The sequence below is a fragment of the Manis pentadactyla genome, chromosome 9 (assembly GCF_030020395.1).
Source record: "Manis pentadactyla isolate mManPen7 chromosome 9, mManPen7.hap1, whole genome shotgun sequence".
Taxonomy (NCBI): domain Eukaryota; kingdom Metazoa; phylum Chordata; class Mammalia; order Pholidota; family Manidae; genus Manis; species Manis pentadactyla.
In genome coordinates, this window is record NC_080027.1 from 91,448,720 (window position 1) to 91,473,007 (window position 24,288).

Below are 24,288 nucleotides of genomic sequence, written 5' to 3' on the forward strand. Positions count from 1 at the left end.
GAAACCCTCTGAAAAAAGAAATGTGGTTAAATTGGCTTGACTGAGGCATTTGTACCTGGAGTGGAATGGATAGCGTAATTTATTGTAGGTATTGTGGAGAGAGGAAAACAAATGGAAAAAAAGTCTATTTATACTTATTGGTAGGAAGCAGATATAGAGTGATGGCAATGATGATAACAGTTAATATTTGTTGAGCATTTTCTATGTGGGAGGCAGTATGCTAGCATGTATTATTTCGTTTAATCTTTGCCATAGTCTACTTAGTTATACGCTCTTATTCCCATTTTGCAGGTGAGGAAACTGAGTCATAGAGACATTAAGAAACTTTCTTAAGGTCACACAGCTAGTAGGTGATAGAGTTGGGACTTAAACATATATAATCTGCTTCTAGCACCCATGGCTTCAGTCATTACCATATAGTAAATAGAGTTCAGATGGAGAATCAAGTGAATTTAAATAACTAGAATACTTGAAGTGAGAGCAAACAGTTTTTACTGACTTTTATTTTGAAATATGACAAACTTTTGAAAAAATGGAAAGACTAATTTTGCTTCATTTAATTTCTCTGTGTAACGTGTCCTTTTTGAAAAAGTAAATGGTGGATGTCATGGTGCTTCTAAGAAAACAGGCAATCTCCTAAATAACAATACCATTATCACACTCAAGAAGAATTGCCTTGTGTATAGACACTTTTAGTAGCCTTCAGTTTGTTTTGTGTAAGTCAGCTCTCCTAGTACATAACTGAATGCACTGCTCAAAAATCCCTTATGAAAATCTGATTGTTTTTCTTCTTAGAAATCATATTCCATGCCCATTGGCATAGAATTTCAGCGGAGATATGCAACAATTGTTCTGGAGCTTGAACAACTGAACAAGGACTTAAACAAAGTTTTGCATAAAGTTCAGCAGTACTGCTATGAGGTAGGTAGTATGGGAATCTCCCCTGAGGGGCTGTGCCCCCCACTATTTTATTTGAAGTTTAATACTTTCACATTTTATAAAATCCAAATTAAGCTGAGCCTTTAGGAAAACCGTATTTTACATGTATTTTTACTCCTTAGAGTCAGTGTTGGAGATTATGCACAGCAGCCATCAATTATGTTGATTAGTTTTTTTGAATTACAAAAGATATAGGTCAAATTTTAGAAAAATCCCAAAGAAAGAATTACTCTTAATTCCACTACCCCAAAGACTGTATTTTGGTTTATTTCTCCATAGTCTTTTTTAATATATATGTGCATGCTTTTCTCACACAAGTTATGATCATGCTGTGCATACAGTTTTGTTTCCTCTTTAGAGGAACTTTGGGTGGTTGAACTTCAAAGACACGCATCATAGGGGTTATTTGTGAATTGTCATTATGATTATCATACACATAACTTAGTATATATGAAAGTGTTTCAACCACTTTCTTGGAGTGGAATGGATTAGCAGTTCTGAAACTCTATCCTAGGATTGAGCAAATGAGTCAATAAGTAATGGAGGATCATGGGAGCCAGGTTTCAGCTTGGAGAAGGAAGTTCGGAAGAATGGGAGGACTAGAGTGAATCCTGTGGTGTTAGATTACAAGAGGAGGAATCAGGGTGAATCGACGGTTCATCTTATTTTTATAACATAGAGATAAATAAGTGTGGGTATCTGCCGAGAGAGCCTAGAAGCAGTGACACCACATAGCAAAGAACACACCAAGCACCCAGGTCTTGTTTCTAAACATTCTTCTCCATTAAAGGGAAGCAGGACTGCTTGAAAATGATACTGATTCCAGAGCTAGAGCAGAGAAATGAGATGAGCCTGGCCCATGTTATTGTGCCAGGGAAGTAAAGTGTGCCCCCAAATTACGGAGACAGCTCAACAGGTTCCCACAGGCCAAATTTGGGATGCTCTGAGCTTTAGCATAAGTAATTATGATAAGTAATAAGAAAGAGATTATAACACACTGAATAAGAATCCATGAACCCAAACTAATATTAATTAATTAATTGATTATTAAGAAAATGTTCTTGTAGTAAAATGCCAAGGAAAGATAACGAGTGAGAAAAACACTATTTGGCAACCATCATAGTAATAATTGGTAAAGGCAAGAATCTTCAGGCAGTGCTAAGTGGGTGAGTAAAGGTTCAGTGGGGAACAATCCCTATATAGTGTCCACATAACCCTTGACAGTTACTTACTGATTACAAAGGGGACCCTTACTGTGGGGAAATCTGGCAGCCACTCACCTACCTTAACCAAGTGATCGAAAATGACACACCAATAACAGGATGGATCAGCACCACATGCCCTCATGATCATGGTGCACCGAGAACCCAGCCTCACTTCTGTGGTATTCCTGCCAGAAATACACAACCTCGTACTCATCTTGAGAAAACAAGCAAACCCACATTGAGGGATGTCATCAAAATAATTGGCTGGTACTCTTCAAAAATACCAAGTCATAAGAAACTGAGGAACTTTTCCAGAATGAAGGAATCTGAAGAGATATGACAACCAGATGTATTCAAAGGGAAATGCCATGTGCAAGAATGGTTGGACAGCTGATGAAATGTGAATGTGGACTTCTAGGCAAGGGCTTATGGCAGTGTGGAGTTTCCTGGTTGTGATCATTGCACTAGGTTATACAGGAGAACATCCTTGTAGTTAGGAAATATAAACGGGAGTATTTGGGTGTAAAGAGGCAGTGTTTGCAACTAACTTGCAAATAGTTACATGAAAAAAATAATATGCACACAAATTGACAGATCATGTTAAGTCAGTTGGAGTAAACGAAAAAACAGTTAATGAATCTGGGTGAACAGTTATCAAGAGTATTTTGTTCTATTCTTTTTTAGAAGTTTGAAATTATATCAAAATTAAAAATTATCAAAATATAAAGCAGAAAAATAAAACTCTTACAGAAGAAAAAACTCCTAAGGCAAGAGTAAGCATCATTTTCATTATAAATGCTAGTTTTGTAAATACCAATCCTAAAAAATCAGGGCACAAGTGCACAGAAATTATTCTGTCCTCATGAGTGTTTCAATCATCTGTATTCAGCTTGCTCCAGACCAGGGGCTTCAGCCTGCAGACCAGCCAACAAACATGAGGCGAAGGTGTGAGGAAGAAGCCCAGGAAATTGTTCGGCATGCCAACTCCTCAACAGGACAGCCTTGTGTTGAAAATGAAAATTTGACTGGCTTAATTTCCAGGCTTACAGCTATTTTATTACAAATTAAGGTAAATTTCAGAGAAAGTATTTTCTTAATTTTGATAACTAAACAAATTATGCTAATTTATTGCTTAAAAATATTCATCCATAGATTATATCAAGTGCCTTTTGTCTGTATTTGAATTTATAAGTCAGTTAAATTTTGAAATAATTTTTTTCCTTTAGTGTCTAGCAGAAGGAGGAGACCTGAATTCCTTTGAATTCAAATCACTTACAGATTCATTAAATGATATCAAGAGTACAATAGATGCTTCTAATATCAGGTAATTCATTGGCTATACCCTAAACATTTTTTTATTCAATTCATAGTGATTTCCAGCACAGGTTTTAAGAATTATGCGTATTTGTAAAGTAGTCATATAGTTTTTACCCTTTAAATTGTAAAAGCTTGTCAGTTAAAGAAGTCATTTTGGAGTAGCTCTACATTAATTTGAATGATGCTTAGCACATTTTGGGGGCTCTCTATTGATAGAATAGAGATTTCACACAGATTTTTTTTTATATAAAGGAATCAGAAGACATACAACATTTAGGTTTTGGTTTAGGATGGAGGTTCATCTGAGATCTTCCCCCATCAGACACCCATCCTCTCTCCAACATTCCCGCAGCCCCTTGGCTTCTTTTGAGCATAATTCCTGTCAATTACCATGGAAGTGGAATTATTGCTGATGTAAACAGGGGATTTATTCCCTCCTTGGGGTCATTATCATAGCTATTTCCTATCTAAAATTCAGTTCTTCCTATTTTAAAAATTGTTTGTTTTTCTTAATTTTGTGAAATAAAGCAGTTAACTATGTTTCTTCTTTCTTTAGTTGTTTTCAGAATAATGTAGAAATTCATGTTGCACATATTCAGAGTGGCCTGAGCCAGATGGGAAACTTACACGCCTTTGCAGCAAATAACACCAACAGAGACTGAGTAGATGTAATTAATTCCAACTGCATAGGATATTGTTTTTGAGAAGTTATTTTCCTTATATAGGCTTCCAACACCAAATAATCTAACTGCTGGAAAACAAAGGAAATTTAAATCTCCAAATAAGGCATTTTAATATACTCTACTGCTTCTTAAACCAGCATTGCTCAGCAGCATTATATTTATTTTTCTTTGTTATTCAGCCACAGTAGCATTGCTTATGTTACATATGCTTTTAGCAAGTATTTTTAAACTGAAAATGTCTGAACATTATAGAATTTCATGGAAGAATATGTTGACCATTTTTTAATGTGCATGAATTCATCCTAAGACTTGTAGACAACTATTGCAATGGAGAACATGAAGAAACTTGGTCTTTTTGTGCATATATGTGGCAATGTGGGAAGTCCATCTAGAAAATTACAACTCAAGTTCACTTAGTTGATAAGCATCTGTCTTCAAAAGATAACATCATGAGCTACAGAAGTCCTTGTTTGAAGGAGGGCACTGGGATATAGATGGGAAGTTATGGACTTTACAAGTATATATGACATATACTTGCAGTGTGACATGGTTCTATAGATCATTTTATAATAATAAATGTTTTAATTTATCATAATTTATAAAAGAAGCCTTTGTTGTTTGTCTGTTGAAAGAAAATGAAGGAGCAGGAAAAAACATAACTTGCAAAATGCTAAATTTCAGCAGGTGGATTTGGCATGTCTCCCTTCAGTTCAGGGCAAAAAGTGCTATTGTTAGGAGATTCATTTTTTTAAAAAAACACTGATAACACACTATTTTCATATTTTTTGTTTATTTGCACAACTTCTGAACCAGATTACTGGTTAAAATCCAACAATACATGATTTATAAAGTAACAAGATTTTATAAGGAAAACAAATATAACAAGTGCTATAAAATGCAGGAAAATGGTTTGTATTTGCTTGTGGGGGTTTTTTGTTTTTGTTTTTCTAAGAAAAACCCTGCCTAAAATGTTAATCTTGTAAAAAGTGTATATTTGAAATTTTCTGTTTTAATATAGAATATTATAAAGTCAAAATATAATTGTTTTCAGATTTGAAGTTTAAGATATAACTGTAGAAGGGACTTTGATTCTTTTAGATGTCTCATAAAATGAGACTTTTTATATGTTAATGTGTAACAAAACCGAAGCAAGATAATTTTCCATATGAAGTTTTTGTATAGTTTAAAAATGCTTCCATATTCTTTGTTGGTATTGTACCACTGCAAAACTTCAGTGCAAGTTTATATTTAGCTAAACTGTTATGTTAATTAAGAAATGTGTAAATCCTTTATTCTTAATATTTGCAATTAATTCTAAATAAATTGATCTATGAAAATTGTCTGTTTTCATTTAATACAAGTTGATAAGTATTCCTTTTTTAAAAGTTTTGAAGAATGTAATTTCCACTAAATTATATTTTTGAGGAAACAATACCGATTAATAACCAAGTCATTTTAAATTACAAAATCATCAAATTTAGAGTTTTTTTCCCATCTTTGTAAATCACAGTGGAAAACACTAAGTTAGTTGGCTTAGTATAGACCTAGTGAAAGGTTGATTTTAATATATTCTGCCTAGAATTAGGTAAGCATTTTTTACATTTGTTTTTACAGTTCTTGAGGCTTACTTGGCTTACTTGTCACACTTAGATGAGTCCTCATTTTGCACATATTAAGCTGCATCTGTGTCTTTCAGTGCCATCTTGTGTTGATGGCCAGAACTGTACCTAAGAATATTTTGGGATTTTTTTTCTGTTTAGGGAAGAAGAAATCTATCATTTAAAGTAGTCATGTTGGAGTAGCTCTACATTAATGCCAGGCCAACACAGGAGGTGGTGAATGGAATGAGTTAGTCCTAGATTTCCCAGCCATCAATTAACTGTGTGATTGTGAACTACTAAAGTTACTTGATCCTTTAAGTGAAACGACTGTAGTCCCTACCTTAAATGATAATTGTCGAGGATTAATCATAATGCCTATGATACATTTAGATTTAGGGTCTTAAAAGACTTTGAGGTGCAGACTACTGTTCTTGATGGACCCCACAATTTTTAGAAATCAAAATTTGACAAGATTTAAATATTTGCAGATTTCTGAATTGTTCACTGAGGAAAACATAACCATATAAATGCAATACAATTAATAAGCTAATTCCAAGACTTACTTTTAAATGTGACACTTGGACTATAAAGTGTTCTGTTTCTCTGTCTTGTGAATGTATTTGTGTCATCTCATTGCCAAGTCTAATTTCAAAGGAAGCTCTGATGTGCACCCTCCTGGCCACACCCCCATGGGCCTTGAGCACAGTATTTGGTACATAGCAAGCACTTAAAATAATAATAGGTAATGTTGATCATCTCAGTTTTGGTTTCAGTTTAAGGGTTCAGAAGTCAAGTCTCCTACTAAATCCTGAACTCTATGTCTTGGTTGCTTTTAAGAGTGGATTTGCTACTTTGAAAAGTGCAAGCCATTTGAAAATTAGGGCAACTGACATGTATAATCTCTAAGACATTTGGGTAGCTCAGCTCCTGGTAACCAGCAAGACATGCATCCTGGCCCTGGCCATGGCTGCTCCCCAGCCTCTTCCAAAGCTCAGTTTACAAAGAAACCACACCTATGGTTACCTCCTCTACAAGTTCCCTTTGGTCCTTGGGAGCTTGGAAATCCTCAAAATATCAAAACAATATTTAAACGTATCTTGGGCTAACTTAGGAACAGTGATTTACAGAGATCCTTAATGTATAAATTGGGAAAGAGAAATCTGAAACCAACAGACTCATGTTACTAAACTTTGGACAAGCCAAAGTCAGGTTTTTAACCAAGTTAAGGAGCTCAGCACAGTGGCCTGCTGATACAGTGATTACTGGCTATAAACTACCTTTGCAGAAAGTTTCTTTGAGAAATGTTTTCATGGCCACGTAACATGTCCTGAGTAAATGTGAGTGAAGCAACATACTGAGTGCTGCCTAAAGGACGGTTCCTTTAAAGAGAATCACAATACAGCATGGGTGGTAAATTTTTACTAGTCCGCTGGCATTGCCCAGAGGCATAGTGACCCATGCTAAGGGAAATGCTGGAGCGGCTGAAGGAACAGGCACAAATCAGCACAAGAAGTAGTTTCATTCAGAAACGGAGGTGTCTTGAGTGTTTCATCACAGGTTTCAGAAAGACAGGTATTCCTTTGGTTCCAAAACTGAAAGCAGTGGCTTTGAGACAGAGGCATTTTGGGGGATGGGTGACATTAAAAAGATCTGCATAATGCCCTGTAGGCTGTGGATGAGTTATCTGGACATGTAACCAGAAGGTTTTTATAATTTGGTAGCAATTGGAGGCTCCTTCAAATTTCTAAACAGTAATTTTTTTTAAAACTGAGAAGCCAGAGAAAGGGTTCTCTTGAAATAATCTGGATGCCACAAGTGTAAAGATGACAGGCCACACAAAAAAGCGAGTAAATCTCCATGACAGGATGAGGACTGGAGGAGGTGGGTCAGAGTGAGGAACCATGGGAGGATGGCAGCTGCCAACCCCAAAGGGAAAGGGGGCCCAGCTGAGGAGCCTGGTGAAGAAAACAGGTGTTCTGGAAAACTAGTCCAGAAAATAAGAATAGGACTGGTAAAGACAGGCATGTGCAGATTGGGAGACGCATAGGAGGAAATGAAGGCCGAACTCCCAGGACAGTGCCTCAGAGAAAGAACGGGCTTAGGTGAAGGTTCATGGGCCAAAGGGGAGGCATCACAGGTGACAGATGACTGTCCAAACATCATCAAGGTCATGGAAGCCAGAAAGGACAGCATTCTGATGTGTGTCTCTCTGGCTGCCAGCCGTGGCTCCTCTGAGCTTCTCCAGAATTCTCCCAGGTGCCTCAACAGTTCCCGAAAGCAGGAAAGATGTGTTCCTCCCATGAGTCCAGCTTTGAACCAATGTCTTCAGAAGGAGGAGAATAGGGTTCAAAATTCTGACCTTGGGAGCGAGGGTCAGAGATGCCATATCCAACCCTGTTGGGAGCGGGCAGGCAGTTCACATCTACCTCAAGAGGTAGCTGGGGCTTCAAACATTTCGCTTCAGTTCCATGAGCAGAGCGGTGCAGGAAAGGCTCCGGCCTGGCTGCAGGTTGAAAGGATTTCCCACTCTGCCGCCGTGACTTAGCTCGCCTGTTCTGGAACCACACCTGGAAGAGGGGAGGAAACACCTGCTTTGGGTTGTGGACCTTATGCTACTTTACCTGCACAGGTCATAATCCAGTTTAACATGCCTTGGCTCTCTGCTCCAGAAACCTTGGGTTTTCAGAAACCTCTTGGGCAGGTAGTTAGAAGTTCCCAGCACCTGGCTTCTTCTACCTCGCCATTCCCACGTGCAAGATTGGAATAATGCCTACTTCTATCTAGCGTTAGATAGGGCCCTTTGCAATGAAAAATGGAGCCACGGAAATAGAAGCACTTAGAATTTGAGGGGAAAATGCTGCTGTGCTTAATGATCATAGGCTTTAAAATAATTTAGAAAATCCATTTTTTTCTGAAAGTGTGGCCCCTCATCAAATTAATGAAGGTATTTTGCTCAGTGCCCTTCATTCCTGTGAGAAAATTTTGCTGCTCACTATTTCCCAACAAATACTGAGGGTGTCCTGCTTAGGAAGCCCCTGTGCCCAGCGTCAAAACTGCCGGAGGCATTCCTCCCGAGACGAGACGCGGAGAACCTAGGCGGCCGCTCCCCGGTGTAAACGGCGCGGGACTGATTTGTCTCCACTACGTTCCATCCAGCGCTCTGCTCAGGATTGCTTTAGGCATAAACGCCCCTTGCACTGCATTTTCCAGCCATAACAAGAAGCTCCACGTGCTTCAGACTGTACCCCAGACGCTACAGCCTCTCAAGCAAAAATCCCAGATCCAATCCCCTCCCAGAAAGTGGCCGGGAGTAACTTGGTTTGCCAGCCCTTGCGGGGCTCAGCTACCATTCTCGTAGCAGCCGAAACCGACCTGTGCCTCGACGTGGATGACGGACACGTGTGGAAGGACTTGCTGTCACCTTCCTCCTGAGAATTTGCCCTCTGACCACTCAAGCACCCAGCTGGCCTCTTACGAAAGGCCTTTACTACCCCTTAACGGCGAGAAGCTAAGTCGCCGAGAGCCGCCTGGGGCAGTGAAGCCTCCACCTGCGCGCAGGTACCGCGACGCGCCCACAGGCTGGACGCCGGACTCCAGGAACCGACTGTCGACAGCGCGGCGGGCGCGGCTCACCTGGATCCTGGACTCGGGGAGCACCGTGAGCGCCGCCAGGCGCTCGCGCAGGTGAATGTCGGGGTACATGGTCCGGCGGAAGACGAGCTCCAGCAGCTGCAGCTGCTCGGCGTTGAACGATGTGCGCTTGCGGCGCTGCTGTGCTGGAGGAGCGGCCGAGCCTCTGGGGGGCGAGGGGCCGGCAGGTGCGGGGAAGCTCGCAAGGACGCCAGGGGACGCGGAGGTTGCGGGGCCCGCCCCGACCCGGCGTGCTTGGGGCTGCGCGGCGGCCATGGCTGCGGCCCGGGGGTGGGGGCACGTGCCGACCCCGGTTATAGGCTGGACCGGGGGCGGGGCGGCGGCGCCATCAAGGGGCCGCGAAGTGCTGAGTCTTCGCCGGGCGAGCCCGCCAGACACCACTGGGAGTAATCGCTTCCGCTGCCGTGGACCGCGGGGACGACCTGCTGGCCGTCCCTCCCATCCCTCCGCCCGCCGCCCCGCGGCCGCAATCAACATCCCCAAAGAAAGGGGGCTGGGGCAGGGCGCTCCCCGGAAGGGCTGTGTCCCCACGCCGGGGCAGTGACCCGTGCCGCTGTCTCTACCATCGTCATCAAAGATCTGTATTCCCCCCTGCTATGCGCTAGACCCGGTCCCAGGTTGGCCCAACAGCCCAGCCCCTGGCCTGCGGAGTCAGGAGGGGTTGCAGGTAAAGGCACCTGGATGCAGGGCAGTGAATCCACCTGTGCGAGGTGGGGGGTCTTGTCTGGCAAGTCCCAGGGGGCCTAGGAATAAGGGCGCCCCAGGCACGAAGGGCTGGAAATGTACCGTGTGTGTGAACACTCACTAGCCTTTCTGGAGACCCTGGCCAGCTGGGACGGAGGGGACAGAAGGGCCACCAGAAGTGGTCCTGTCGCCTCTGCCCTTGGGCCTGGTTCCAGGCTCCCATTTTATCCTGATGTGTACTGTGGTCACGTCTGTATCTGCTTCCCCCGAAGTTATAAAGTTATGGAGAGCAGGAGCCCATCTTACTGGAGTCTAGTGTCTGCTCTGCATGCCCACCATGCATAAGGCACAGGACTAGCACCTCAAGGGATGTCTGTGGAATTGGATGCCCTGAATTCACTTTACAGAAAGAGAGAACTGCTTGGGCCAGTGTGGGGCCGCACCTGCACGTGCAAGTCCTGGTCAGAGGCACCAGGGACAGGTTGGCTCCCCCACCCACCCAGCCGGAGCCCTCTTTCTCCAGGCCCGTTCACTGTCACTACCCAGCAGGCTCTGAGGGCAAAGTCTTGCCCAGCACAGTCCCCACCTGCTTCTCCACTCCAGAATGCTATGAGACAACCCCAGGAAGAGCTTGGATATTTTCATCCTCGATGGACCTTCCTGTCAAAGCAGAAAGTATTCTTGGGGCAGCTGCCTAGGGCTGGGGGTGAGGGGTGCTATCCATGACTGTCCCAGCCACCTGTGCAGCCTCTGAGGCTTTTCTGGGTAGCCTGCCCTTCTCTCAACCTGCTTCTCCACCTCCACCCCTTCTTTCTTTCCCCCATCTCCCCTCCTTTCCTCTCATTCCTTAGCAGGGTCATGAGGTTTCTCAGACAGAGAGTGAGTGGGATAGGAGGTCAGACCCTCTATTTGACTGGGCTTGTTAATTCATTCTTAACTCAGGAGCCATTAGGACCCAGTACTATGCTGGGCCCTGCTTACGCATGTTCCTGTGAAGTAGGTATTCCTACCCCAGTTTCACAAATCAGCAAACACTCCACAGTCCAGACAAGGCCCTAATGAGTCCAGAGCCACTGTGCCAGGTGGCCTCCAGACATGGCTCTGTACTCACTGATGAGTCCCCCGCCACCTCCAGGAGTTGGCAAAGGCCCTCTCCGATCCTGGGGCTGCTGTCCTGGCACACGGAGCTCACTGGGCTCCAGGCACAGGCCATGTAGAAGCCAGACCTGTGCAGGCTGAGTTCCAGTGCTTTAACTGCGGGAAACAGGAAGACAGCCTGGAGGAAACCAGAGGTTTGCTGGCTGCTGGCTGCCACTGGAGGTTTAACAGCCAGAGATGCTTTGGCAACCCAGACACTCTGCCCAGGGGTCAGGACTCATAGGAGCCCCCGGCCTCTGTGGAAATTTCCCCGAGTCCTCAGTCCAAGCCTTTCATCTCGTGCCATCTGCTCCCTCGTGAGGCCCAAGCCTGCCTGCCCTGCAGAAGGCCAAGGAAATGGGCCTGCTGAGCCTGGTGATGTGCCTGATCCTAAGTGGAAACTGGTTTGCTGAAGCAGTCTGTGTATGTGAGATGGCTCCAACAGTCAGTTTGTGACTTGATAATCCTCCAAACTGGGGAAACCAGCATCATCCCCTCAGGACTTCTTCTGAGACAGTGGGTGGTATTATACTCTGGGTTGAAATCAGATTCCAGGCTTTCCTCTTCTGTCCACCTTTTGCCATAAAATGAAGTTTGAATCATATGTGCTGTGTACATACCTAAGCAATAACCTCAGTGAGGAGAGTGGAAAGCCAGGGTTGGGTTTGGAGTGAGGTGAGGAGACTTTCTCTTATACCTTTTGGTGCTGCTTTATTATTATTATTTAATCCTGTGCATGTATGGTTGTTATAAGTATATTTTTAAAGTTCAATTTTGTGGTGACTAAATGCAGTGTGCTAATCTGGGTTGGATCCTCAGAAAAGAAAATAGGACAGCAGGAAAATGGATGAAATATGATTTTTTTTAAACCAACTTCTTAAAACTGACACAGAGGATGCAATGCAGGTTTATATGGAAGGGATCTGACTTCTATGTGGGAAGGATTTCCCAGGCTCCTGGGGTTTTTGCTGATGAGGAGATGTAAGGAGATAGGGCTCTTCAAGAACTCTGGTGTGTACATTCATTCAAAATGAAAGTTAATGTCTGTCTGTTGTTGACAGGCACCTATGAAATTATAAGTGGTTTTCACTAAATCTAAGATTCCTTAATTACCCAGCTGCAAACATACAATGAGTATTTGTTCATTCTTCCATACCCATTTCCCCTCATGGAAAACAGTAAGAGCCTGATGTTTGGTAATATCTTTAAAAACTATTACTGCAAGTTATTTTCCCAAAATAGATCATCTGAAATTTAAGCACATGTTAAACAGGCTTCTACTGAAGCAAGTCAGTTTACTAATTTCAGAACAGCAAGCTGGAGTTCAGGGTCAGCTGTCTGGAGGCCAGGATCACTGAGTCAGGGTTTGGATGTCCCTCGCCAGCACCCACTCTCACCTCCTCACCACTTGCGGTGCTCAGAGCTCTTGGCCTGATTTATGGTTGGCTGTCTTTGCCATCTGTTGAAACAGATAACAAGGAGAGGGTAAGGTGAAATAAAAGTCAGTCCTCAGAGGTACTTGTTGTACATGGGGAAAGGCCAGTAAATATCAGTGAAGGCAGAAAAGCAAGTTAAAAAAACATGTTATCTGGAGGAGCCCAGGTAGGGGAGGATGGAGCCCAGGTGGAAGAGGATTGAGCCATTCGGGGTCATGGTCCTGCTCTGCAGCCCATGGCTCCTGTCCCTGACATCACAGAGGCCTGCCTTTCCTCTCCAGGTGCTAAGTGCTCTCTTCCGGCTTTGTTGTTTAAGCCAGGCCCTCTGCGCTGCCCTAGCCCGGCTAGGAGCCCTGGGTGTTTATTAGAACCAGGAAGAGACGGTGGAGGGTGTCGATGGCTCACTCTCACCTTGCGGATCCGGAGCTGTCTGCCTTTTGATCCTGGCCTCACTTTGATTCCTCTCCTCTCACTGCCCAGGCCTCTGCAGTGTCTGAAGTTTATTCCAGAACCACCGGTCACAAGAGATTGACAGACAACACCCCCAAAAGATATTGTGCCAGGAAAGTGGTAAAATGTTAAGGAGCTTTTTTGCTTAGTCAGCACCATATACATTAAAAAAACCAACACAGAACAGATTTTGAACCCCTATATGTCAACTTTGTTAAAAGGATGCTGATTAAAGGTTTATGACACTGAAGTTTCTTCAACATTGTCATTTCATTCTGATCATTTTATTTTCTTCTGGTGTTACAATGAAACCTAAATTGAGAAATTCTCTGACTCTGTGTGGGATGTGGCAATGGTATTGAATTAGCAAATTTCACACATCTTGCATGAGGTTTTGCTGACCAAGGACAAGTAGAGGAGCAGCATCAGAGAATGCAGAATCTGCCAGTACCCTCTTTTCTAACCCCCAAATAATTTATTAAAGGGTTGGCTGGTACCCAGAGTAACCTAAGATCAATTCTGTACTTAGTGTCCCAGCCAACATGTATTGGGTGTGTATTTCCAAAACACTGCGTTTTACTGGATATTATAAGCCTATAAAAGCTGAGATATCTGTGCAGGGAAAACTCCACCCTCATGGGGTCCAATAAAACACAGCCTCTTGATGGACACAGGATACAATCAGGCATATTCAAATAGGTTCTGTCTTATTTTAGGGTGCAACAGGAGGGGTGGTCCAGTCACTCAGGCAGTCGTGCACTGAGCTTTCAGAGTAACCTGAACTTTGTGCTCTTGAATGGAAAGAGCCACCTCAGCCTTTCTTGGCCACCTCCTCTTTCAGACTGCACTTACATGCTCTGAGCACCAGCTCCACACCGGCACCATGCAGCCCAGGTGACAGTCTCCTTGCTGCTGGGCCTTCTGTTTAGCAGCCTGGCTTCTTGGGCGAGTGGCTATCCTGTACTGATGAAGTCCTCCCAGTGCAGCTAGCTGGTTCACCACTCCGGTGAGCCAGCAATGCCAGCCTCAGCCCACTCCCATATATTTTTCTGAAAATATCCTTTTGTTCTGGGCTTGTTGCTTGAATAATAGTGCCAACAAGGGCCCTGCTTTCACCATGGTTGCTTATTCTGGGATTATTTAAACTCATGAGCACTCAGACTTTGGTCTCTGCATACTGTTTCCCATCAAAAGCAAGAAAACTGGTCCACTGAGAAATGACTCATTCTAGGCCTGGGACAGCAAATGTACAAGTCTGAAATATTTAATCATATCTGAAAATGACAAAACTGTTGAGCACTTCAGGTAGCACTCTAAAGAAACAATTTGAAGAAACTCCCACTGGCCAAACAGGATGATGTGCGAGTCAGTAGGAATAACCAAAGTGATAGATTGAAGCACATCAAATTTGTTAAAATCCATTAGTTCATAAATAGATCATAAGGAACACAAATTTGTTACCTTTGGAAGGTTCTAAGGAACAAACCCTTTGTGCTGGAAACCGATAAAGAGAAAGAAGCAAGTATTTATCCTGGCTTTTTTGCATGACTGTAACTCTAGGTAAACAAAGGGTTGATACAAGTGTCTCCTTATAGAAGTACTCTGCTGACAAATGAAGAAGAGATGATAGAGCCAGACTATCCCCATGTTGCAACCTCTAAGGAAATAATGAACCTAAGCAATGAGCATCATGGCTGCTAAGCCTACTTCCTTGCAGAGATAGACATCACCACCTATAAGTGAATCATTCTTGCCAAAATATAGAACCAGAACTAATTCAGCCATTAGAACTCAAAAGAAATACAGGGAACAGCAACAGGGCAGCCATCCTCAGGGGATACAGCAACAAAACCCAGACTGTGGGAAATTTAACAGGACAAGTAGCTGGCTGCTTCATGAAATAAATTGCAGAGACAGAGGAAACCTATAGACCTGAAGCGGCCAGAGAGGTCCATCAGCCCAATGTGCTATTTGGATCCTGATGCAAACAATCATCTGTAAAAATAAGTTGGGACACAGATACATCAGATGAGAGAATATTAAGGAATTGTGGTTAATTTTTTTTAGTCAATAGCAACTTTGCGTTACTTTTAAAGATACTGTCTTTTAGAAATACATGAAAATACTGGCAGATGAAATAATATGTTTGGGATTTGCTTAATAATTATCTAGTTTGGGGTATAAGGAAGAGTGGGAAATATAGCAGAAGCAAGATTGGGTACAATCTGATAATAGTTGAAGCTGGGTCATGATTGTTCACTGTACTATTCTACTTTGACTTTTGTATATGTTTGAGACTTTTCCAGAATAAAAACTTTTCCAAAAAAGCAATAGGCACCCCTATCCGGGATGGGGTATGCTTTGGGGGCTTATGATGCTCAGGGGGCCCATCCCCTCTGGTGTACTTGGCCCTGGGCCCCCCAGGCAGGAGTGGGGCAGGGGTGGCAGGGGACCTTTCCTGGTGGTGCTGAGCTGAGGAGACCATCCTTGGATGGTCTGGAAAACTCTGGAATTTTCCAGAATAGGGAAGACCACCTTTGTTCCACAGCAGCCAGAGAACCCTACAGGTTGCCTCCCATAGGCCTCATAGAGGATTACCAGGCATGGCCCAGAGGGAGGCTTTAAAGTGTCTGTGCTCACATACAGCCATCACTGCTAAACTCTCATAATCTTCCCTTGCACTGGGTTTGAAAAGACTCAAATGTAGCCGGGATGCCTGGGGGAGGTCTTCAGGTACTCCGGTCCTGGGAAGACCCTGCTCTTCAGGAGCCAGCCCTGCTCAGAAAGCACTTGCCACTGGCTATGGAGGAGGGAGACTAGTTTTGTTCACTCCAAAGAGGGCCTGAGGGAGAGCTGGTCTGAGGCAGGGCCTTGGGAACAGACTTTGTCTTGACCCAAAAGTGTTTCAGAAGCCTTTAGGTCAGGAGAAGATGGGAAATGTGAATCTCTGCCTCTTGGCACATCCAGAAAGCAAGTGAAGTTGCCTGGGATGCACAGCTCGTGGATGAGTTTACAGCTCCTAATGGGGGATCCGTGGAAGGGTGCTGGCTGAGGCTTTTGGGAAGCATCCATCTTAGACCCTAGAAGCCCTCCCCGTTTCAGCCCCACCACTATCCCTTGCAGCCCGAGCCTGCTCAGTGGCAGTACTAACCTGCCGGTGCCACACTGCACAGCCTGGGTGCAGCTGCTCCCACACAACCCATCCCAGGATGCCCCTTTCTTCTGCAACTTGTCAGAGCTCCTGACCTGAGCTGGACAGCTGTCACTCTGTGTCCCTAAAAGTGTGGGTATGAACTCCCAAAAGGAGCCCTGACCCCAAGTTCAGGTCAGGGGCTTCTGGGGAACAGCACAGCCTCTCGTCTCACTCCCATCTCATATGCCAGGTTCCCTGTGGGACCATCAGAAGCTGGATCTGACTTGCCCAGTGTGGATAAAATGAGAGTTCCTGTGGCCAGGATTCTCACCTGGCCCTGGCTAACTAGCTCACTGCACACCTGTGGGCAATACATGGCTGTTGACTCTATAAAAAGGGCTCCGCCCAGTGCTCTGTGTATGACACAGTGGCAGGGCTGCAAGGCTACAGGAGAGCAGAGCAGAAAGCTGTAGTGGTGGCAGCGCCGAGGACAGAGGCCCGGAGGACAGCTGTGTGCATGACTGTGGAGAGAGGCCCAGAGGACAGCTGTATGGACAGAGGGGCCCAGAGGCAGAGACCGGCTTGCTGCACACAGACTCGCTCTGAGTGAATGGGATTTTAGTGACTGACCAGCCACCTGGAAATAAAGTTGGGTATTACCCTTTCACCCCAAAGAATGTTTTGCTGTCATTTTCTTTGGTCACATTGAATCCATAGTGAACTTGCCCGGGGCTGAAACCCATTGGCAAGACACCCACTCCCCCAGCACTGGCCCCTGGCACCTATCAGAGGCTCCCTGAACATGTCATTGTGAGTAAACACACAGGGGTTCTGGGCACCTCTGTGCTACGTGAACTCAGGCAATCCCCACTCCCTCGGGGTCAAGACCAGGAGGGGTGCATTTCTTGAATGTGTTTCACTTTAATCCTTCATCAGTTGTTGGCCTTGGTAAGTCCCTCAAACTCTCTGAGCTTTGGTTATCTCATCTGCAAAACAAGGAGCAGAGGAGCTTACTTGAGGAGAGAGCTCTCCAGGCCAAGCGCAAGCCTGCTGTGTGCTAAGGAGCAGGCGCAGTGCACTGCCCTGGGCCTGGCTACCTCCTGCACCTGCTCCCCTGCAGAGCCCAGTGGGACCAGGTGCACCCTGGCCCCACCCACGCCACCACCCTCCGTGGCCGCGCCCACCTGTCACGTCTCAGGCACTGCTCTGCAAGGTTAGTTTTTCCAGGTGTGCTTGCTCTCTAGGCGCCATCTGGCCTGTGAGCACCTGGCAGGCAGGGCCCCAGGTGTGTGCTGACCTGGGTGGGTGGAGGCAGGTGGTGGTTTAAGAGAGGCAAGATTGAGCTGCCAGGCTCAGAGGGAAGGAGCCTGGCACCCATGCGAGGTGCTGGACACACAAGGAGGAACCGTCTGGTTCACAACATCCTTCCGGAGGACTCAGTGGGGTTTCTCGCAGCCTTATAGGTTTCTGTCCACTGACTTATCTCAAGAGGAACTGGAGGACTCATGGGGCCTCGGTTTTGCCAGCAGTGAAATGGGGAAAGTGTCTCCTGCCTCCTATCTTCTTCCTGGGGGTTCTTTGATGGTTGAAACCTTTCGCTGCACTTTAAAGGCTAAGATGAAAGCACTGACAGGATGAAAGGGCTGTGGTAAGTTTCTCTGCAGTTCCTGAAGTCTAGGAGGAGCTGTGGGAGAAGAGGTCAGCTGACAGGTACTAACGAAGCCTCCGGGAGGGTGCTGCTGGGAGCATTAACATGCCAATCAGCCACACCTAGGGCGGGAAGGCAGTGGGGGAGCGCGCCTTATCAGGGATGGAAATCCATCATTTCCCTGAAGAGGGGCTGGGGTGACAAGCTGAGGACTTGACCAGGGCTTGGGGCCAGCAAGACAGAACCAACAGCCAGGCAGGCCTTCGCCTTCTCTGGGCCTCAGTTTCCTGATGTGAAAAAGGGGGAAACTGAGTAGAGTAGAGGTTCCCAGACTCAGCTGCCTGTCTAATCACCCAGGGAGATTTTTAAATCCTGGCCCCAGGCTGCACAGCTTCCCAGGTGCAGTGTGTTTGAGGACTGAATGGGGGTTTCTGGAATTCTGTGGTCATAAATCAGCTCCTTTCCTTGCCCATGAGGAGTCTCTGAGATTGGGTGGGAGATTCAAATTTTAACCTGCACACTGAGCCTTTCAGGGCACCTCTATGCAGGACTCCTGGATTAATTTGTTCCCAACCATTTCTTGGTTGTACATTATGGGGCAGGCTGTGGCCAAACTGAAACCCGTACGAAGTCCTTCTTGTGCTCCTAGTCAGGTTTTGTTCACCACCTTGGCCAATTCTTTCTATAAAAACAGCTGGGAGTAGAAAATCCTCTCAGACCATTCTGAGTCTTCAACCTCCTCCCTCTTACAGATGCTCTGGTGGAAACCCAGTGAGCAGTGAGATCTGATCTGAACTCAGCGGCCAGGAGGGAGGCAACGTGAGGGCAGCAAATGATCAGACCTGTGGAGTAGGAGGGCTTTGGGCCTGAGGCCTTCTCCTCTCCTCCTCAGAAACCTTCCTCCCCACCCACAATAGACTTGGAGGGACACTGATTTTAGATCCTCACTGAGTCCCAAGATAGGGCTCTGGACCTGTCCTGGGCCCTGGGTGTTCAGAGGGAAAAGCAGGGCCTGAGGTCTTGTGTGACCAACTTTGGTCAGGCTCCTGAACCTGTTCCTGAGCCTTCTCCTAGGCCCATTTGTGCACTTCACTGTCAAACCCAGTTTGAGCAAGAACCCTGCTATGTCAGTTTAGCAAGAATGCCTGCCTGCTATATCCCATCAGGTCCTCCACCATCCCTCAAGTGAGGTCTGGTCCCCTGGCCAGCCTTCAGTAAGCAATCGGCTAGGTCTATTGAGCTAGATCCCCCTCCCACTGAGTTTTCCTCCTAGTAATTTTCATCCACTGACCCCACTCTACCCCTTGGCTATAAACTCCCACCTGCTGATGCTGTATTCAGAGCTGAGCCCAATCTCTGTCCAACTGCAGAATCCTGTTGCAGTGACCCCTTTCCCCATTGGGATGTCTGAGTGATGTCTGCCTCACCATCTTTAGCAAGTGTCATAAACAATTTTTTCTTTAACACAGAGGCCACTTCAGAGGAGAAGACCTTGGCTCTGACCACTGTAGGGCACACTGTGAGGGCCCTCTGGCTCAGGCCATCTGCCCCAAACAGCTGAGGCAGTGAGAAAACATGGCGTTTGGCATTGCAGGATTAGAGCAGACAGACAGAGGTGGCCACATGCCGCTGGGGTTTTACACCTGTGCCAAGTTCTTTCGCCCCAGCACCTCATCCTGCTGGGATCACTGCTTGCCCCAGTTACTATTCTGAAATCTTCCTCCACTTCCATGTCTGAGGCGCTGTAGCAGGTCTGAGCTATGTCCCGGTGTGGGCCACATCACAGGACAAGGCTCTGGTAGGTAGAAGGCGGCCCCAGCTGCCCTGGCAGCAGTCCCCATTTCCACCTCCCTGTTGGAAGATACAGCCACGTTTTCATTTGATTGCTGATAAAAACCCTTGGGATGTAATAAACTGGGTTCTTTTTTTTTTATTCATTTTGTTATCATTAATCTACAATTACATGAAGAACATTATGTTTACTAGACTCCCCCTTCACCCAGTCCCCCCCACCAACCCCATTACAGTCACTGTCCATCAGCGTAGTAAGATGCTGTAGAATCACTACTTGTCTTCTCTGTGTTGCATATCCCTCTCTAAGACCCCCCCACATTATACATGCTAATTGTAAGGCCCACTTTCTTTATCCTCACCCTTATCCCTCCCTTCCCACCCATTCTCCCCAGTCCCTTTCCCTTTGGTAACTGTTACTCCATTCTTGGGTTCTGTGAGTCTGATGCTGTTTTGTTCCTTCAGTTTTCTATGTTCTTATACTCCACATATGAGTGAAATAATTTCGTACTTGTCTTTCTCCACCTGGCTTATTTCACTGAGCATAATACCCTCTAGCTCCATCCATGTTGTTGCAAATTGTAGGATTTGTTTTCTTCTCATGGCTGAATAATATTCCATTGTGTATATGTACCACCTCTTCTTTATCCATTCATCTACTGATGGACACTTAGGTTGCTTCCATTTCTTGGCTATTGTAAATAGTGCTGCAATAAACATAGGGGTGCATCTGTCTTTTTCAAACTGGGCTGCTGGATTCTTAGGGTAAATTCCTAGAAGTGGAATTCCTGGGTCAGATGGTATGTCTATTTTGAGCTTTTTGAGGAACCTCCATACTGCTTTCCACAATGGTTGAACTAGTTTACATTCCCACTAGCAGTGTAGGAGGGTTCCCCTTTCTCCACAACCTCGCCAACATTTGTTGTTGTTTGTCTTTTGGATGGTGGCCATCCTTACTGGTGTGAGGTGATATCTCATTGTGGTTTTAATAATTTGCATTTCTCTGATGACTAGCAATGTGGACCATATTTTCATGTGTCTGTTGTCCATATGAATATCTTCTTTGGAGAACTGTCTGTTCAGCTGCTCTGCCCATTTTTTTAATTGGATTGTTTGCTTTTTGTTTGTTGAGGTGCGTGAGCTCTTTATATATTTTGGATGTCAACCCTTTATCGGATCTGTCATTTATGAATACATTCTCCCATACTGTAGGGTACCTTTTTGTTCTATTGATGGTGTCCTTTGCTGTACAGAAGCTTTTCAGCTTGATATAGTCCCACTTGTTCATTTTTGCTTTTGTTTCCCTTGCCTGGGGAGATATGTTCATGAAGAAGTCACTCATGTTTATGTCCAAGAGATTTTTGCCTATGTTTTTTCTAAGAGTTTATGGTTTCATGACTTACATTCAAGTCTTTGATGCCTTTCGAATTTACTTTTGTGTATTGTGTTAGACAGTGATCCAGTTTCATTCTCTTACATGTAGCTGTCCAGTTTTGCCAGCACCATCTGTTGAAGAGACTGTCATTTCGCCATTGTATGTCCATGGCTCCTTTACAGTATATTAATTTTGATCGTACATGTTTGGGTTAATGTCTGGAGTCTCTATTCTGTTCCACTGGTCTGTGGGTCTGTTCTCATGCCAGTACCAAACTGTCTTGATTACTGTGGCTTTGTAGTAGAACTTGAAGTTGGGGAGCGAGATCCCCCCCTCTTTATTCTTCCTTCTCAGGATTGCTTTGGCTGTTCGGGATCTTTGGTGTTTCTATATGAATTTTTGAACTATTTGTTCCACTTTGTTGAAGAATGTTGTTGGTAATTTGATAGGGATTGCATCAATCTGTATATTGCTTTGGGCAGGATGGCCATTTTGGCGATATTAATTCTTCCTAGCCAAGAGCATGGGATGAGTTTCCATTTATTAGTGTCCTCTTTAATTTCTCTTAAGAGTGTCTTATAATTTTCAGGTTATAGGTCTTTCACTTCTTTGGTTAGGTTTATTCCTAGGTATTTTATTCTTTTTGATGCAATTGTGAATGGAACTTTTTTCCTGATTTCTCTTTCTATTGGTTCATTGTTAGTGTATAGGAAAGCCAAAGATTTCTGTGTGTTAATTTTGTATCCTGCAACTTTGCTGTATTCCGATATCAGTTCTAGTAGTTTTGGAGTGGAGTCTTTAGGGTTTTTTATGTACAATATCATGTCATCTGCAAATAGTGACAGTTTAACTTCTTCTTTACCAATCTGGATTCCTTGTATTTCTTTGTTTTGTCTAATTGCTGTGGCTAGGACCTCCAGTACTATGTTGAATAACAGTGGGGAGAGTGAGCTATCCCTGTCTTGTTCCCGATTTCAGAGGAAAAGCTTTCAGCTTCTCACTGTTCAGTATGATGTTTGCTGTGGGTTTATGATATATGGCCATTATTATGTTGAGGTACTTGCCCTCTATACCCATTTTGTTGAGAGTTTTTATCATGAGCAGATGTCGAATTTTGTCAAATGCTTTATCAGCATCTATGGAGATGATCATGTGGTTTTTGTCCTTCTTTTTGTTTATGTGGTGGATGATGTTGATGGAGTTTTGAATGGTGTACCATCCTTGCAACCCCAGGATGAATCCCACTTGGTCATGGTGTATGATTCTTTTGATGTATTTTTTAATTTGGTTTGCTAATATTTTGTTGAGTATTTTTGCATCTACATTCATCAGGGATATTGGTCTGTAGTTTTCTTTATTGGTGGCGTCTTTGCCTGGTCTTGGTATTAGGGTGATGTTTGCTTCATAGAATGAGTTTGGGAGTATTTGCTCCTCTTCTGTTTTTTGGAAAACTTTAAGGAGAATGGGTGTTATGTCTTCTCTGTATGTCTGATAAAATTCTGAGGTAAATCCATATGACCTGGGGATTTTGTTCTTGGGTAGTTTCTTGATTACTGCTTCAATTTCTTTGCTGGTAATTGGTTTGTTTAGATTTTGTGTTTCTTCCTTGATCAGTCTTGGAAGGTTGTATTTTTCTAGGAAGTTGTCCATTTCTTCTAGGTTTTCCAGTTTGTTAGCATATAGGTTTTCATAGTATTCTCTAATAATTCTTTGTATTTCTATGGGGTCCGTTGTGATGTTTCCTTTCTCATTTCTGATTCTGTTGATGTGTGTTAATTCCCTTTTTCTCTTAATAAGTCTGGCTAGAGGCTTATCTATTTTGTTTATATTCTCGAAGAATCAGCTCTTGGTTTCATTGATTTTTTTCTATTGTTTTATTCTTCTCAATTTTATTTATTTCTTCTCTGATCTTTATTATGTCCCTCCTTCTGCTGACTTTAGGCCTCGTTTGTTCTTCTGTTTAAAATTTCTATAATTGTGACATTAGACTATTCATTTGGGATTGTTCTTCCTTCTTTAAATATGCCTGGATTGCTATATACTTTCCTCTTAAGACTGCTTTTGCTGTGTCCCACAGAAGTTGGGGCTTTGTGTTGTTGTTGTCATTGTTTCCATATATTGCTTGATCTCTATTTTAATTTGGTCATTGATCCATTGATTATTTAGGAGCATGTTGTTAAGCCTCCATGTGTTTGTGGGCCATTTTGCTTTCACTGTACAATTTAGTTCTAGTTTTATACCTTTGTGGTCTGAAAAGTTGGTTGGTAGAATTTGAGTCTTTTTGAATTTACTGAGGCTCTTTTTGTGGCCTAGTATGTGGTCTATTCCAGAGAATGTTCCATGTGCACTTGAGAGGAATGTGTATCCTGTTGCTTTTGGATGTAGAGTTCTATAGATATCTATGAGGTCCATCTGTTCTAGTGTGTTGTTCAGTGCCTCTGTGTCCTTACTTATTTTCTGTCTGGTTGATCTGTCTTTTGGAGTGAATAGTGTGTTGAAGTCTCCTAAAATGAATGCATTGCATTCTATATCCTCCTTTAGTTCATGGCATTAAATACATCATGCCACTCCGTTCTGGCCTGTAAGGTTTCTGCTGAGAAGTCTGATGTTAGCCTGATGGACTTTCCTTTGTATGTGATCTTATTTCTGCCTCTGGCTGCTTTTAACAGTCTGTCCTTATCCTTGATCTTTTCCATTTTAATTACTATGTGTCTTGGTGTTGTCTTCCTTGGGTCCCTTGTGTTGGGAGATCTGTGGATCTTCATGGCCTGAGAGACTATCTCCTTCCCCAGATTGGGGAAGTTTTCAGCAACTACCTCCTCAAAAACACTTTCTATCCCTTTCTCTCTCTTCTTCTTCTTCTGCTATCCCTATAATGCGAATATTGTTCCGTTTGGATTGGTCACACAGTTCTCTCAATATTCTTTCATTCTTAGAGATCCTTCCTTTTTTCTCTCTGTGCCTCAGCTTCTTTGTATTCCTCTTCTCTAGTTTCTATTTCGTTTATCGTCTCTTCCACCGTGTCCAACCTGTTTTTAATACCCTCCATCGTGCTCTTCAACGATTGGATCTCCAACTGAATTCATTCCTCAGTCTTTCTGTACCTCCATTAGCATGTTGATGATTTTTATTTTGAACTCCCTTTCAGGAAGAGTCATGAGGTCCATATCATTTAAATCTTTCTCAGGAGTTGTATTAATAATTTTACTCTGGACCAGGTTTCTTTGGTGTTTCATAT

At 44.1% G+C, this 24,288-nt stretch overlaps 2 protein-coding genes across 7 annotated transcripts in view; one reads left to right on the plus strand and one right to left on the minus strand.

Annotated features, from left to right (window-relative positions):
* Positions 1-4,889, plus strand: part of LIN9 (lin-9 DREAM MuvB core complex component) — a 74,346-nt gene extending 69,457 nt beyond the window's left edge. For all 6 annotated transcript variants that reach the window (XM_036903768.2, XM_036903861.2, XM_036903986.2 and 3 more), the window contains 4 exons: positions 796-921; positions 3,034-3,213; positions 3,371-3,468; positions 4,018-4,889. In XM_036903768.2, the coding sequence (XP_036759663.1) occupies positions 796-921; positions 3,034-3,213; positions 3,371-3,468; positions 4,018-4,123 (510 nt within the window). In that variant the 3' untranslated portion in view covers positions 4,124-4,889. The remainder of the gene's footprint in view (positions 1-795; positions 922-3,033; positions 3,214-3,370; positions 3,469-4,017) is intronic.
* Positions 4,890-5,734: 845 nt separating this feature from the next.
* Positions 5,735-10,002, minus strand: MIXL1 (Mix paired-like homeobox). The gene is made up of 2 exons (XM_057506642.1): positions 9,379-10,002; positions 5,735-8,312 (listed from the first exon to the last, which is right to left on the minus strand). Exons 1-2 carry the CDS (start codon positions 9,871-9,873, stop codon positions 8,007-8,009), a joined length of 801 nt encoding a protein of 266 aa, XP_057362625.1. The 5' UTR covers positions 9,874-10,002; the 3' UTR covers positions 5,735-8,006.
* Between the last annotated feature and the right edge of the window lie 14,286 nt (positions 10,003-24,288).